At 34.8% G+C, this 16,253-nt stretch overlaps 1 protein-coding gene across 1 annotated transcript; it reads right to left on the reverse strand.

Moving 5' to 3' along the window:
- Positions 1-1,601: 1,601 nt before the first annotated feature.
- LOC141493821 (hyaluronidase-4-like) lies at positions 1,602-12,388 on the reverse strand. The gene is made up of 3 exons (XM_074195139.1): positions 11,435-12,388; positions 4,164-4,253; positions 1,602-2,003 (listed from the first exon to the last, which is right to left on the reverse strand). The coding sequence occupies exons 1-3, from the start codon at positions 12,386-12,388 to the stop codon at positions 1,602-1,604; spliced, it is 1,446 nt and encodes a 481-aa protein (XP_074051240.1).
- Between the last annotated feature and the right edge of the window lie 3,865 nt (positions 12,389-16,253).

The raw sequence follows: 16,253 nt of genomic DNA on the forward strand, positions 1-16,253 counted from the left end.
AATTTATACAGGAAAGCAGTGTTGATGGTAATAGAAGGGAAGTAGTAAGTAAGAAATGGACTAGTTTCTATAATCCAAACATTGGCACAATTCATTCCTTCCTCTGTTTGTGCTTCTTCTATTTTAAAAATAGTAGAAAGTTCTCCTTCTATTATCTCAGAAAATCAAGAGAAAAGTTGTTCAAACTCCAAAATTGGTAGTTCCCCCTTGTTGCATCTCGCAGATGTCAACTGATGAAGTTATGAACATCTGAGGTAGTCTGGTAATACTTAGTCCTCTGCCACTGGGAGGCGGGGAGAAGTAGAAAAATAGCCAGAGTAACCAATGAACCCTTTGGTATAGAAACCAAAGAATTGTATACCCTATTCAGTTTGTGCTATTTATAAGTGGTTGGAATCAGGCTTACTCTACTTTTTGTGTTTTTTAAAGAACATTTATTTGATTATAAAATAGTTCCAATATTTCAATGACCTGAGGTTCCTGTAAGCCTGATAGACCTGGTCTTTACATGAATTTCTAGACAAAAGATACCCAATTTGATGTCAAATTTTAGTACATGTCCTTCTTATATCCTTTGTTATGACATCTATAAATTATATCTAGTGAAAGTCCCAAAGAATATCAATTGTATGTCTTAAAACCTGAATTTAATTGAAATAACATTCTAAAAATATTGCAAGACTTTTTATTTAATGAGCTTCTCCCAAAAATGTCAATCACATCATTTTCAACTAAGAGCTATAAGAGTTGAACAAAGTATACTTTTTTCCAGCTCTAAATCCATAAAGAAGGGGAAAACAAGACTATTGTTTTGGTATCTAAGGCAAATCAGGCCCAAAAGAAAGTACATATTTCTATTTGTACTTAATGTTTTATATAACAAGTAGTGAAAAAGCATTGACTTTGGAGTCAGTAGAGAACTAAATTTTAATATCATAACTTAGATGCTCTGAGTCTCTTCTATAAAATGCAATTAAAAATACTGGTGAGAGAATAAGGGTCTAACTCAAGGTCACACAACATGTTTTATAAGAAAAACTTAAGCCTATTTCTATATGACTAAGGTAGTGCCCTTGGGCATGTCACTTGATCCCTCCTTCCTTCTCACTGATCAGCCTTTAAGATTAAGTTTGGGGTACCTAGGTGGCATAGTAGATAAAGCACCGGCCCTGGAGTCAGGAGTACCTGGGTTCAAATCCGGTCTCAGACACTTAATAATTACTTAGCTGTGTGGCCTTGGACAAGCCACTTAACCCCGTTGCCCTTGCAAAAACCTAAAAAAAAAAAACCCACTAAGTTTTTACAAGTTGCTCATCTGTATTGGTCAAGATTACTCACTGGCAGTTTGCTGTATCAATGCTGTATCATCACTGGTTCATCCCAATGCTGCTAGGTCTTACTTCTCATGATAGTTGTAAGAATGGAATTTTATAATTTATATTAGTGCTTAGGGGAAAAAATTTAATGACTTAAATGTCAGCTGTAATATACCTATTTATCATCTCAACTGATTTTAATGGAGGGAGAAATGATCATAATTTTAGTCTCTTTCCTAATTGATTACTCTAGAGACTAAATATACCCCTTTTTTAAAATTTACCTTAGTACTTAAAGTTCAAATAACAGACTAACACTAGTAGACACTGTACTGTTCTTGATCCAGAGGAAAAAGCAACACCAGAGTGATTGTCAGATGTCTTAATTTCTCTGCAATCATTTCCCCTATATCCCTGATAACAGTGACAAGAAAATTTCTCTGCCATTACTTCCAAGTCCAAATCAGATGGTTGTCCTTTCACAACAAATTCTCCATTGTCAGAGATCTCAATCTGGCAGTTTTCTGAGTTCAGGTGGAGGTAATCTGCTGCTTTCCAGATTTTTCTTACACATCGCCCATTATTCCTACACAGGTATCTGCTGCATACTTCAGCTGCTTTGGTTACATTAATGATGTAGCTCCCAAAATCAGACATAACAAACTGTTTCACCTTTGTACAATTGCCCTAGAAGAGGAGAACACAGAAGGGTTCCATTATTACTACAAAAACAGCATAGTTACTGCTTCTAGTCCAATACTGAAAGTCTTTAGATGAAACCAGTGCTCTTGGTTTTAATTAGTGAACTCTTGTACTCCACAAACATAACCACCCCTACTGCCCAAGTGATCTATGGCACAAAAGTCTCAAGGTGGAATGGGAGTCCCAAAGAATATAGGTAGACATCTAGGGCAACCAATGAATGGCTAGCCATGACTGTAGCACCTGACTCTAGCAGCCCATGTTTTAAGCCTTCGGTTCCATTCATTTAACTTAGTATAAGAAAGTACAACCCTTAGGATTGCTGGGTCATTTCCTAGTTCAGTTGTTATCATCTGGATGACAATGATAACTGATACATTTCCCATTATCCAGCATAGTGTCTGGCTTCTTATAGATGCTTCATAAAAATTGGTTGATAAATTAATTGTTATAACAATTTGAAGTTTATGTTCACATTATCTTTCTAGTATCAGTTATGAGGTACAACCTAATTTTTTCAAACCAAACAAAGATGGGGACCCAGGGATGGCAGTAAGGTAGAAAGACACAAACCTGGTCGCCTTCTTGTATGAGTTAGTATGCATACAGAGTTTTTGTGCTAACTAACCCTATTAATAAGTTAGACTAACTTAGTAGGAAGCTTTATCTGTGTTCTTTGAAATTGTAATGCCTAATTGATGCGGTATATGAAAATGAAATTGTTTTCAGAGGTGATATCAGGGACCTGGCTTTTTAGCTCTAACCCCAAAAAGTTACCACTTAATACTTCCCCTAAAAGTATATCTTTGATTAATATTTGCCAAAGTTTCTCTGATTTACCTTCTTTTTTCCACCTTGGACAATACCTAACCTCTCCCTGGCCCCAGGTCACAAATATTTTGAGTTTCTTCATCTTTAATTTCCTACTCCCAATCTTTTGGGAAGAAGGGCTGCATAATTTGACATTTTTTTCACAGTGGAACTTGTCCCCCACCCAAGACAACTCTTCATTTTGTTGATGCCACTTACATTTGGGCATACTTGACAGACTTACTGACACACACAATCCAAAGTCTTTCCAAGTAGCCTTTCTAGATAAGTACTCAGGTTGAAAGTTTCCTAAGTTATACTCTGCTAGGCTTATATCCTAATGCATACCAGAAAGATGACCACAAACACTTGGAATAGACAGGTTCCCTTTTTTTCATGTGAAGTTACAAAGAGGCCACAAATTCTATCTACCTGATTTGTTATGATCTTCAGCAGACTCCTATGAATTGAAATCAAGCATAGACTACTACTACTGCTACTACTTGTCCTAATCAAAAAATCATCTTGCCAAAACAATCTGGAGAAATTCCCACTTCTATCCTTTCCTTGATTTTTTCAGTCTTACTTTAGAACTGTCATTCCAGGTCCTGGTGGGAGGGAGGTAATGATCAGTGGGTGGCCCTTGCTTTGGAGGAGGTGTGTGTGTGTGTGTGTGTGTGTGTGTTTGTGTGGAATTGGGGAAAGAACCCTTCCTGGTGATATTCCTCCCTCCTTAGGTATCTCCTGCTAAACTATATGACCATCTTTTATAGGCACACACAAAAAAAGAGAGAGCTTCTTGCTGTTAACATTGTGCAGTTCATTCAATTTTTCTAAGAATCCTCTGTAGCTAGGAGTAGACCTTCCAAAAAAAAAACCCACTAAAACTAAAAATTTTTGTCACAAAACACATACTTGGATCTTGGGGAGAAGCATACTATGATATGATCCTCCTTCTGGATCTTTATATGGACAAGGGGGAGTTTTAGCAGCATGCTAGCAGGAATAGTTTCATGAAACAGTCTAATTGAAAGTCCAGGAAAAAAGCCATTTTTTTTTCCAGTGTAAACCATGGTAACATCATTTGAGCATAATTTCTTTGAGGTTTAGAAGAAATGCACAAGTCATTTTTAAAATGGCTATTTTTAAACTGATTTTTTCCAGAGATAATGCATACTAAATACTGAAAGAGACATCTTTTCCCTTGAATCTTCAAATGCTAATACCACTCATTCTATCTCTACAACTGTATTATGGGAACTATAAGAACTTGGGAGAAAAGGGAGGGCAAACACATTTCCTTTTATAAAATGTGTCACTAAGGCACTGACTTACCTCAGATGAAGTTAAATTCATGTCTCCCCAAATAACAATGCCTGCAGCTCCCAAGGCAGCACTTTCTCCTATGGTACTAATTAAATCTTGCTATAATGAAAAGAAACAACATTGTCTATTTGACTACAAAACATCACTCCAAAATTTTATAAAATAAATGAAAAAAGAAGATGCTTTCAAATTACTAGGGATGTCTGAATTCACTTTTTTATTTTAAACAATATATTTCCTGCCTTTCTAGAACAGAATAAATTTTGAATGAAGTTATGTGATCTTGTGAACATGGAAACCAATTTTTAAAGGTTTGAATTAAAGCCAAATGTAGGTATTTTTAAGCAAAGACAAATAGATCATTTCATTGAATTCGAGTGATTTTTACTGTTATTGCCCTCCCCCAAAAAACTAGTTAACATATAGTTCATGAAACAGAATCCAGATGTTCCCTGTCTTTCTCCAAATGTCATGGTGACTCCTTTCCCTACCATTTTCCCTTTTCATTTTTCAATATTGCATTTGGTAATTCACTTAATTTCTACAACAATTTTGACTGTTGTGAGTCAGCCCTGATCCAAGTTCAAGGCAAAGGATCATTCTATTAAAAATAGCCAGATTCAAATTTGCTCAGATCTCCAGATCTCTTTTTCAGAATCCCCAGAAATCATTTCTCTTTAATTTCAAAGAAAATGCTTTGATGTTCTTCATTCTTAGCTCATCATTTTTATGCTAAGCAGCACTTCTTATACACAGAAATGAATATAAAAGATAATTTTAAAATATCATAGAAGGAAAATTGTGCTTGAAAAATCTTAAAAGAAAAACTGACAGCAGTCCATTTGCACTCTCTCAACATTTCCCTCCAAACAACTTTTAAAAAATGCTTCAAATCCAATTTTGGAGGAGCCAAATCAAGGTGATACATTTTTCCCAGTCTAAGAAAATTGAGGAGATTGATAGGTGACTTTAATGACACCAGAAGCTTATCCAGAACACATGCAAATAGTGGCAGGAATAGCAGCAGCAGCAGCTTTGGGTCCTTTAAACCCAGAGACAGTAAGAGAGTCAGATAACTGATCAAGAAAATCTCTACTGACATTGAGTATACCTTACCCTGACTGACAATTCTACTACTTATACAAACATATACACACACACATAGATATATATATATATATATATATATATACATATATTATATATATATATATATATATATATATATATATATATAGTTCTGGGTCAAGATGGAGAGGAGGAATCATAATCAATCACAAGGGAACAGTTCCAAGAGAGGAATAATAAAGCTTGCAATTGCAGCAACGTAAGGGACTTTCCTGGGTAAAGACCAGAGTGCAGATGGGGAGAACAATGACCACATCACTCCCCAGATCATGTCTTCTTGGAAGACCAAAAACTTGAAGATCCTCAGAACTAGCTCTTAAAACAGAAGCATAAAAAAATCCCCAAACCTTGGGACAGTGCCTCCCTATCCCAAGGTGAGAGCCCAATATTAACATAAAGTTTAAGTCAAAGGATGGGTTTTAAAAGTCAGCAAACATAAAAAGCACTTGAGCACAAAAAATTACCATAGCGACAGGGAAGACCAAAATACAAACTCAGAAGAAGACAATAACATGAAAACAACTACAAGCAAAGCACCAAAGAAAAACATTAACTGTATACAAACCCAACAAAAATTCCTACAGGAGTTAAAGAAAGAGATGAGCGATGGAAGAAAAGTTTTAAAATATGAGGATGATGCAACAAAATTATGAATAGAAATTTTAAAAGCTTGATAAAAGAGGCATAAAAATGCTGTAGAAAAGAACTCCTTAAAAAGCAGAATTGGTCTAATGGAAAAAGAGGTATAAAAGCTCAAAAAAAAGTTCAGAAGAAAATAGTTCCTTAAAAATTAGAATTAGGAAAGTGGAACATAATGAGTCAATGAGACATATTGAAACAATGAAACAAAGTTAAAAGAGTGAAAAAAGTTGAAGAAAATGTAAAATATTACATTAGAAACACAACTGACCTGGAAAATAGATGGAAGAGATAATTTGTTAGACTACCTGAAAGCCATGATCCAAAACAAGAGCCTAGACATAATATTTTATGAAATTGTAAAGGAGGTGGAGCCAAGATGGTGGATAAAAGACAAGAGCTCACCTGAGCTCTCCCCAAAACCCCTCTAAACAACTTTGAATAATGTGACAAAACAAATTCTGAACTTATAAAGGATTAATTGAAAGGATTTTTCAGCCCAAGACAACTTAGAAGGTTTGCAGGAGAGGTCTTTTTTACAAATACATACAATGAGGTTTGGGACAGTGCCTCCTCCACTCTGGAAACAAAATCTCACTTTAGTATAGAGTTAAAAGTAAAGAAATGAGCTGGAAAAAAATGAACAAACATCAGTAAAAGATCTTGACTCTGGTGGCAGGGAAGATCAAACAAAAAGAAAAATATGATCACAATTCATGGAAGAGCTCAAAAAGGATTTGAAGATTAAATAGGAGAAGTAGAGAAAAAATTAGAAAGAGAAAGAGTGCTGTAAGAAAAGCATAAATAAGAGTCTAAAGTTCAGTAAAGGAGCCCAATATTCTAAGACTATTAGTTACTGAGAAGACTGCTACTTGAACTTCTAAAGGGAATTTTCTTATTCTAGAATTCACAGATCCCGTCCTCCTTCTCCCTCTCTCTCTATATAGGAGTCATTATTTATATAGATAGATATATGTGTGTATATATATATATATATATATATGTATATATATATATATATGTGTGTGTGTGTGTGTGTGTGTGTGTGTGTGTATGTATGTATTAAATTAATATTTTAATTAATATTAATAGACCATTTACTTGGTAGTATCTTCATCATGGATTTCATTTTTCCCTAAAAATTCATGTAAATGGCAATTCCCATTGAATATCTCTCAAGTTGTGTAATTATTTCATGGAGGTCAGGTACTTAATGGCCAGGAACTAAAAATCTAGAATCTTTGATTCCTCATAGTCAAAGTATGGGAGTATGAATTATTGAGTAGCTGGTAGAAGTTAGAATTCCTCCCTTTCTAACAGATTGATCAACCATGCCCCCATGTCCAAAAAAATTCTACCTTTGTAAACAGCATTCCTTGTTAAGATGAAAATGATCCTGTTAAAATGAAAATACCTGGCTAAGGGCAATCAACAAGTCAATCAAACAAAAAGAACTTAAAAAGAACTTATATTGTACTTTGAAAAGACAAAAAAAAAAAAAATAGAGTCCTGGTCTCCAAAAACTGAACATTCTATTCTATAAGAGATTGCTATCCTGTGAAAACACATACATATGATACATTATATACAAAATAAATACAACATAACTATATTTGGGGAGAAAATACTAGTAGCCTTAGGGATGACATTATGGGGTGGAGAATCAAGGATATAAATTATCAGTCATTTGCACCTTAGTAAGAATGTGCTTTATGTACTTTTCTTGTCTATTTTTTGATAGAGGGTGGTGAAAGGGAGGAAAAAGATGATTACAGAACAGTAAGATTTGGAGAGGAAGATACACATGGCATCTTCCTATCTTTCATTCCTCTGTTTTTTTTTATTTTATTTACTTAAGGTGATGGGGCTAAGTGACTTGCCCAAGGTCACACAGCTAGACAATTATTAAGTTTCTGAGGCTGAATTTGAACTCAGGCCTTCCTGACTCCAGAGCAGGTACTCTATCCACTATGCCACCTCACTGCCCCACCCCATCTTCCAATCTTTCAATCTGGCCATCATAATCTCTCTCTCCTGAGCAATGATTTGAAATTTCAGTGTTTGGACCAAGTGAAAAGGAAAACTAATTGTATACCATGTTCTAGCAATCTTAAATTAATCTATTAAAATGACTGCTCTGAACCACATTAGACTTTAATACTAACTCCCAGGGAGATAAATTTATTATGACTTGGGACAAGGCTCTTTTTAAGCTAAAAATAGAATAGAAAGTCTAGCTTTTTATAGTTAGAGATATAAGCCATGACTATTTTGAAAAACATAGATAAGACAGGTTTTTTTTTTCTTTTGCACTTCTAGGGAACACAGAGTTGACAACTCCCAATGATTTCAAATACTGTTACACTTTTCTTTCACTGTTATCAACTTTATCCTCTGTCAATGTGTAATGAATCCCTTGATTTTCCTGGTAATTTATTGTTCTAAATTTTGACATTCAAAAAAGGTATTCTTTCATTAGTTGTTTAACCAACATTTTCAAATACTAAACATTTTCCTTCCATTCAAAGATAGTAAGTAGACATGGCATTTCTTGCCACATTTGAGTCATAAATCATAGGTTAAGAACTGGAAGGGGGGGAGGCTAGGTGGCACAGTGGATAGAGCACTGGATCTGGAGTCAGGAGTACCTGAGTTCAAATCAGACCTCAGATATTTAATAATTACCCAGCTGTGTAGCCTTGGGCAAGCCACTTAACCGCTTTTGCCTTGAGAAAACCTTAAAAAAAAAGATCTGGAAGGGATTTATAAGAGAGTCTAGTCCAACTTTCTTGTGTTACAAATGAGAAATTTGAGACCCTCATTTGAATGTCAACCAATAAACCAAAGAATTCATTGTAGTTTGGTGGAGGAGTCCATCAAGTGAAAGAAACATGTAAGAGATTTTTCCAAGGTAAGAAATGTAGTTTGTAGTTTGGATTTGAGGACAGCTAGATGGCACAGTGCATAGAGCACTAGCTCTGATGTTAGAAGGACTCTAGTCCAAGTTCATATCTGAACTCAGACACTTGATATTTGCTAGCTGTGTGGCCTTGGGCAAATCATTAAACCTATTGCCTACCAAAAAATAAAAAATAAAAATAGATAGGATTTAAGCTAAAATCCTATGACTCCAAATCCAGGAGTCTTAACATTGTATACCCTTCAGGAGAGATGTCTAAGTGACATGCACATGGTTGGTTCAAAGTTGTATACTTGGTCTGGTAGACACTGAGCCTCAGATTCAAAAAGATATACTCTGGTAACATTTTCTTTGTACTCTAATGCACTGCAGATTGTCAAACCTATAACAACAGGAATGCTGAAATGTTCAAATTAATGTGCCAGTATTCCTTGGTGCCTATTAAACCCTTCAATAGCCACCACACTCACAGAATATTAACTCATTGTTACTCAAAACTGAGGTTTCCATATAATATGCTTTCTCCAGATGTTTCAGTTGGAGGACAGGTAAAGAAGAGGAACCTGGTTGAAAAACTGTCTAGGCCAAATAAAAGTTTTTGGATGTTTTCTTTAAAGAATTATGTGTTTTGAGGAGCACACAGAGAGACAGAGAAACAGCAAAAAGGCCCAGAAACAGAGAGACAGAGATATGGAGTGAGATTAGTCTTTAAATTGATCTCTAAAAGTTTTCTATCCAACAAACTTTTAGTTATGGTCATAAGTGCAAGGACAATGCAGTCATCTAAACCAAAACTTCACTTTAGGAAAGAGTTGCTATTTCCACCTTCACCTTTTGTCAAAAGTTGAATAATGACCTGTTGAAGATTCATCATCTGCTATATCAACAATATTTGAGATGATAGACATACTCTGAGATTTCATATTTAAAAACAGGAGCAAACCATCCCAGAACATTCTTTATTACTCTCTAGTCTATCTTTCATTTTTACTTTTAAAGTGGCAATCTACATACATTTATTATTTTCTGTGTACCAAACAGAGAAAGACATTGGGGATACTGAAGGAAAAAAATAATAATTTTTTTAATAACCAGTCCTTGCCATCAAAGTATTGTCATAGTAAAATACTGTTCATAGAATCAAGAAGGCTTGAGTTCAAATCCTGACTTAAATACTTAAACCCTGGGGAAGTCACTCTTCCAGTCTTAATTTCCTCATCTATAAAATGAGTGTTATGTGCACCTATCTCAAAGGATTGTTATCAAAATCAAATTGGGGGGGGGCTAGGTGGCACAGTGGATAAATCACTGGCCCTGGAGTCAAGAGGACCTGAGTTCAAATTTGGCCTCAGACACTTAATAATTACCTAGCTGTGTGAACTCGGGCAAGTCACTTGACACTATTGCCTTGCAAAAAAAACAAAACAAAAAATGTAATTGGAAATGTAATTTGACAAAATAAATAAAACTTCAATATTGATAATTTTAACTTTAAAAAGGATAATAAATGGAATGTGCTTTGCAAATTGTAAAACTCTATATAAATGCAATAATGTTGATATACCCTAGGAGCTTATATTCTATTTATATACAACCTTCCCATTCTAACATTGGCTAACTGTGCAGGATGGATTTAAAAAGTCTCCCCTCTCCCTTCTATTTTCCAAATGACTGCCAAAATAATGTTCCCAAAGTGCAAATCTGCCCTCAAGAAATTTGAGTTGTTCCTTATTGCTTCTAAAGTAAAATTCAAACTCCTTTGTCATGTAAAGGCTTCACAATATTTCTAACCTAACTTTCCAGGGTAATTTCAAATCATTCTCTATCAAAAACTCAAACTTCTCATAAAACTAGTGCATCAAACTAGTTTGCTATTCTCAATATAAGACATTTCATGTCCCACTTGACAGCTTTGCTTGGCTGTCTCCTATATCTGGAATTCTCTCTCTCCTTTCTTCTGCCTCTTGGAAAACCCAACTTCATTCAAGCCCCAACTTCATTCAAGCCCCAACTCAAATATCACTTTCCGGAGAAGGCTATGCCTGTCAATGTTGTCTTCTATCTAATATTATTTTACATGTACTTCCTATGTTCTTTGAATTTATCTATCTTTGTACATGTTGTAATCCCCAACCCTAAGGAATATAGCTCTTAAACTGTTTTACTTTTTTTTGCATTTTTGCATCTTCAACACCTATCACATAGTCATGAATTTAATAAATATGTTGGATCAAATTGAGAATTAAAATTCTGATGACAGAATAATTCCAATGTCTTTTTGGGCCATTTTATATCTTTCCACTATTTACTTTCTGATCACACAGATTGTGATCAATGGTCCAAAAATGAGGTCTCAGAAAAGAAGGGATTCAAAATCTTCAGATGATTCTCAAACTAAAAAAATCAATCAAGAATTAACTCTGTCTCTCCATTTCACTTAGACTGACTCAGGGATTTTCAAAGCTAACATTTGCCACCTAGAAGTTTAATGGGAAGAGGAAGTGAGAATTCTTCTCTTAAATGAGAAAATAGATCAAAATCAGAGAATTTAGAAACCATTTTGTTTCAAAGTCCTCATCTCATGAATTCTTACCTTGGAAAGAAAATGTAATGGTTCATCTCGGTATCCTAGCCTTGTATAGACAAATACAGGCAGAGCATAGTCATGAGACGTCATGGTAGAAATCCTTATTGATTCATTTACCCTAAATTGAGAGAAGCGTAAAATGTTTTTACTGTTCCCAAGGGATTTCTTGACTCCAATGGAAGGATATAAAGCCGCACTACTGTTCCAAAGCCAGGAAAGTTCATTATTCCTCAAAACTTCATCTTCTGGGCATGAGCCAGTATAATTTTGGTCAAAAATGTTGTAATTGTGACAATCAGGATATAAATAGTAACCCCAGAGGCCCCTGGGGCGGTTCCTAAGTCCCAACTGGATGGTTTCCTTCATGAAAGCTTTTGCACTTTCTTCAAAAGAGATTTTGGCTAAATTTTCAATATCACTGGCTGATACATTTGTTTTTATTTCAGAAATGAGCTTTCTTGACTTCTGTCTATATACATCTTTTGTGTTCCAGTTCCGTGCCCATTGAGGCCTCCAATATTCCCAGTCTATAACAGCAAGTCCACTGAAATCCTCAGCTGGAATATAATAATTGATGTCTTGACCAGCTTTTTCCAGATGGGTTTGCAAACTAATGTTCTGGGGAAGTCCCCCATTAATAGGAACTCCTTGTGTTGTATACCAGGGATAATATCCCAACCTATTGACATAAAATATAGTAACATTTTGCCCTCTTGCTTTGGCCAATGGGCTGCCAATGACATGAAACATTTTTAAATTCAATATTATATTATACCTTGTTGAACACTGATCTGTTGGGGCATTCCAAGCAGCTATAAAGGGTTTCTTTTGATAAATTGGAAGTCGGGCAGGTTTTAAAGAGGCAATAGGTTTCAAAATAAATGACACAAGCAGCCATGATATGAGATGTAATGGTTGCACAAAATGTAGTATTAATCTTCTCTCAAATAATGTTTTCATGATAAGAGAAAGTATATCTTCTTGTTTAATGCAGCCTGAAAGATATAAATTGACATATGACTTCATCAAGGTGAAACCTTTGAAAAGACATGCTAAAAGAGTAAGTGGTTATATTATAATAATATATATTTATGAAGAATCCTTTATTCAAAGTCTACAAGGAAACTTCAGTAAAAATATAGGTATGCTTTATGAAGTAAACAAAATAATAAAGTCTAAAGAAAAATGTCCAAATCTAGTGGTCTAGGCTCTGGTATTTTAGCAAACATTTATGATTGAAGAAAGGCAACCTGGATGGTGAAATACCTTGATATCCCAAAATAGAAGAATCAGTAGAAGTAGGAAAAGGTATTTAATAATAATGAGAAAAAAAATGTTTAAGACCAGGAGTATCATAGCAATTTACTATGTATTTGAAGGATTGTGGTGTAGTAGAAGAATTATACTGATTCTGTTTTTCATCAAAGTAAATCTTCATTAACTTAATTAATTAATGTTCATTAACTACCATATCTTTGCCAAAGTAAACTAGGCTGCCAGGAAGTAGAGTTCCTATGATCAGAGATCTTTCAGGAAAGGGTGAATGTTGGAGATGCCTAGAAAAGATAAAGGTTGGATTAGATGGCTTACAAGATCCCATCCTTTTCAGATTTTATGAGTTATTAGTAAACAGTTGTTAATAATTGTCCTTTATTCTCTTGCTCCTTCTCTTATTTAATTATTTATTATTTTCTTTCATTTAATTTATTGGTCAAAATGTATTGGTTGTTATTGAGTTGCTTCAGTTGTATTCAACTCTGTGATCTTATTTAGGATTTTCTTAGTAAAGATATTGATATGATTTTCCATTTTACAGATGAAGAATAGAGCAACCAAGGTTTGATGACTTTCCCAGGTTCACACAGCTAATAAATATCTGAAACCAGACTTGAACTCAGGTCTTCCTCACTCTCAGTACTCTATCCGCTGTGACATCTAGCTGCCATAGTTATCCTGGTCAAAAGGCAATATTTATCATTTTTTTTCCTTTTTTTATATATCCTTCCATCCTTTCCTTCCTTTCTTTTATATCCGTCCATTGGAGTCAAGAAATCCCTTGGGAGGGGCAGCTAGGTAGTGCAGTGGATAGAGCACCAACCCTGGAGTCAGGAATACCTGAGCTCAAATCTGTCCTCAGACACTTAACAATTACCTAGCTGTGCGGCCTTGGCCAAGCCACTTAACTCCATTGCCTTACAAAAAAACTAAAAGAAATCCCTTGGGAACAGTAAAAACATTTTATGTTTCTCTCAAATTTGGGTAAATGAATCAATAAGGATTTCTACTATGACATCTCATAATTATTCTCTGCCTGTATTTGTCTATACAAGGCTAGGCTACAGAGATGAATCATAGCATTTTCTTTCCAAGGTAAGAATTTATGAGATGAGGACTTTGAGACAATGCCTCTCTCCTCACTCCCTATTATTAAAAGAGAAAGACCATTCAAGTTATTTAATTACAACATGGGCTGGTTCATCAAGGCTTGTTTCTTTCCATTGCCTGACATTTGAGAAGTATATCTTGGGAATGTTCATGGTACTTCAAGGAAACTTCCTAAGTACATTCTTTGAGTTCTTTAAAGCAGTATGTCATACTGACTCATTACCATTAGGTGTCATCAACACAACCTCAAAGCAGTCCCTAAAGACTTGTAAGAATAATAGAACTTTAGTATTGAAAGAAAAAAGGTCATGGAATCATAGGGTTAAAAAAGGAAGGGACCTTTGGCATCATCTAGACCAATTCACTCACTTCATGAATGAGGTCCAAAGAAGTTAAGAGACTATCTAAGGTTACACAGGTAGAATGTGACAGTCAAAAATTGAAGCCAAGTTTTCTGATTCTATATGTAGGGCAGCTAGTGGATAAAGTGCCAGGCCTAAAGTCAGGAAGATCCAAATTCAAATCCCTTTTCAGACACTTACTTTTTATCACCCTAAGCAAGTCACTTAACCCCTATTTCCTCAGTTTAACCTTAGTTTCCTCATCCAAGAAAACCCCAAATGGAAAGTTGATAACCATTAAAAGGATTCAACAATATCTCTGACTCTAAATTCCTCTTTAGAGCACTTTAAGGATAGTCCTTTCTGAACCAAACTTTCTATAGTTTTTTTGGAGCATTTTGGGATATATGGTGGAGTTAGGTAATTTATTCATTCATTTAAAATGTTTGAGAATCTAATATGTGCAAGGCAAGGTGATAGACCTTAGAACTTTTAAAAGTCACTGTCATTCTTTTTATATCAAAAATGTAATTTACATGAAATATATAAATTGTGGTTTAAAGAGAACAATGCTTTGCACAAAATTTATCCTTCTGAGTTCTAGAGGATAAAAGTGTTTTTAGAACTACCACTTGTCTCTGATTACCGGTTACAGTCCACTTCACGGAAAGAGTCTTACAATTAAATATAAGCTGCCTTAAGCTTCCAAAGAATACTTTTATTACATCTCCAATTCTGCCTTTGTAAAAAAAAATTTTATATACTACAATTTACTATATATGTATGTATGTGTATATATGTATGTATATATATATATATATATATGTATACATGATGGAAAAAATGTTAATATCAATCAACAACTTAAGCATAATTATGTGCAAATCACTGTTCACTGGAAGAAATACAGTTTAATTATGATGTGGTCACTTCCCTAAAAGAACTTACAGTATGGCAGGGAGTGGGTAATAAGACAACAAATCACAGATCACAGATAGATGCAATATCACATAAGTATCAATTCAAGAGACAGGTGGAATAACAGTTGATCAATCAATGAGCATTTATTAAAAGCTTCTAGTATGCCAGGATATGGGCTGAATACCGGGGATGTAAATTAAAAAAATGAATCAATCCTTACTTCCAAATTGCTTACATTCTATTGGAAGTGGGGGAGGGAGAGACAAGTACAGCTATAAATCTATAGATCTATAAATCTATAATCTAAGAGATTAAATATAAAGAGAATAAAAACAAAGTGGTTAAATAAGAAGTTTGGTAGGGGAGGGCACTAGTGTTTGAGGGAATTAGGAAAGATTTCCAATAGAAGGTGGGAATGGCTGGAGCTGTTCCTTGAAAGAATAGATAAGGCAAAAATAAGAAGGGAATAAATTCCATGAAGGGATGGACAGAGCAAAGTCCAGAATATAGGAAGTAGAGGGTTATATGTGAAGAACAGAAGAAAAAAGTCAGTTTGGCCAGATTCTGTATTATCTTTGTTTGAGGGGAGTGGTATATAAATCTAGAAAGATAAATAACTTCAGGTTGGGAAGGGATTTAAAAACTAAACATAATTTATATTTTATCCTAGAAGCAAGGAGCACTGGATAAGGGATAACTATTTTGACTTCACTATGGGGGATGGACTAAAGGAGGAAAAGATTTGAGACAAGGAGAACAATTAATTAGAAGGCTATTTCAATAATCTCAGTAAGAGGTAATGAGGACCTACATTTAGGAAATAGCTGTGTGATTAGTGAGATGGGATTGGATGCTAGAGATGCTGGGGAGGTTAAAACAATTTAGTAAATTGAGAAAGTTTGGAGGAAAGAAGAGTCTGGAGGCAAAGAGATAATGAACTCAGTTTTGGACATGTTGAATGTGAGATGCCTCTGCCACACAGCTTACAATATTTAATAGATAATTGGAGTTGTAGATTTGAAACTCAAGGGAGACACTGGAACTGGCTATAGAGACATGAGTCATTGATAGAAATGCCAGTTAAATCCATGCAACTAAATGTTGAGAGAAAAGAGAAAATGGACAGAACTTTAGAAACATTCATGTTTGGTGGGAGGATAAAGTGATAGAAAATGAAG

The sequence above is a fragment of the Macrotis lagotis genome, chromosome 7 (genome assembly GCF_037893015.1).
Source record: "Macrotis lagotis isolate mMagLag1 chromosome 7, bilby.v1.9.chrom.fasta, whole genome shotgun sequence".
In the NCBI taxonomy this organism is placed as follows: domain Eukaryota; kingdom Metazoa; phylum Chordata; class Mammalia; order Peramelemorphia; family Peramelidae; genus Macrotis; species Macrotis lagotis.

What these genes read in the sequence shown, in the direction of transcription:
- LOC141493821 (XM_074195139.1), bottom strand. Translation starts at nt 12,388, where the DNA reads ATGAAAACATTATTTGAGAGAAGATTAATACTACATTTTGTGCAACCA. An exon ending in CATTACATTTTCTTTCCAAG is followed by an intron (nt 4,254 to 11,434) that starts GTAAGAATTCAT and finishes TTTTCATTATAG; the next exon opens with CAAGATTTAATTAGTACCAT. An exon ending in TGAATTTAACTTCATCTGAG is followed by an intron (nt 2,004 to 4,163) that starts GTAAGTCAGTGC and finishes CTCCTCTTCTAG; the next exon opens with GGCAATTGTACAAAGGTGAA.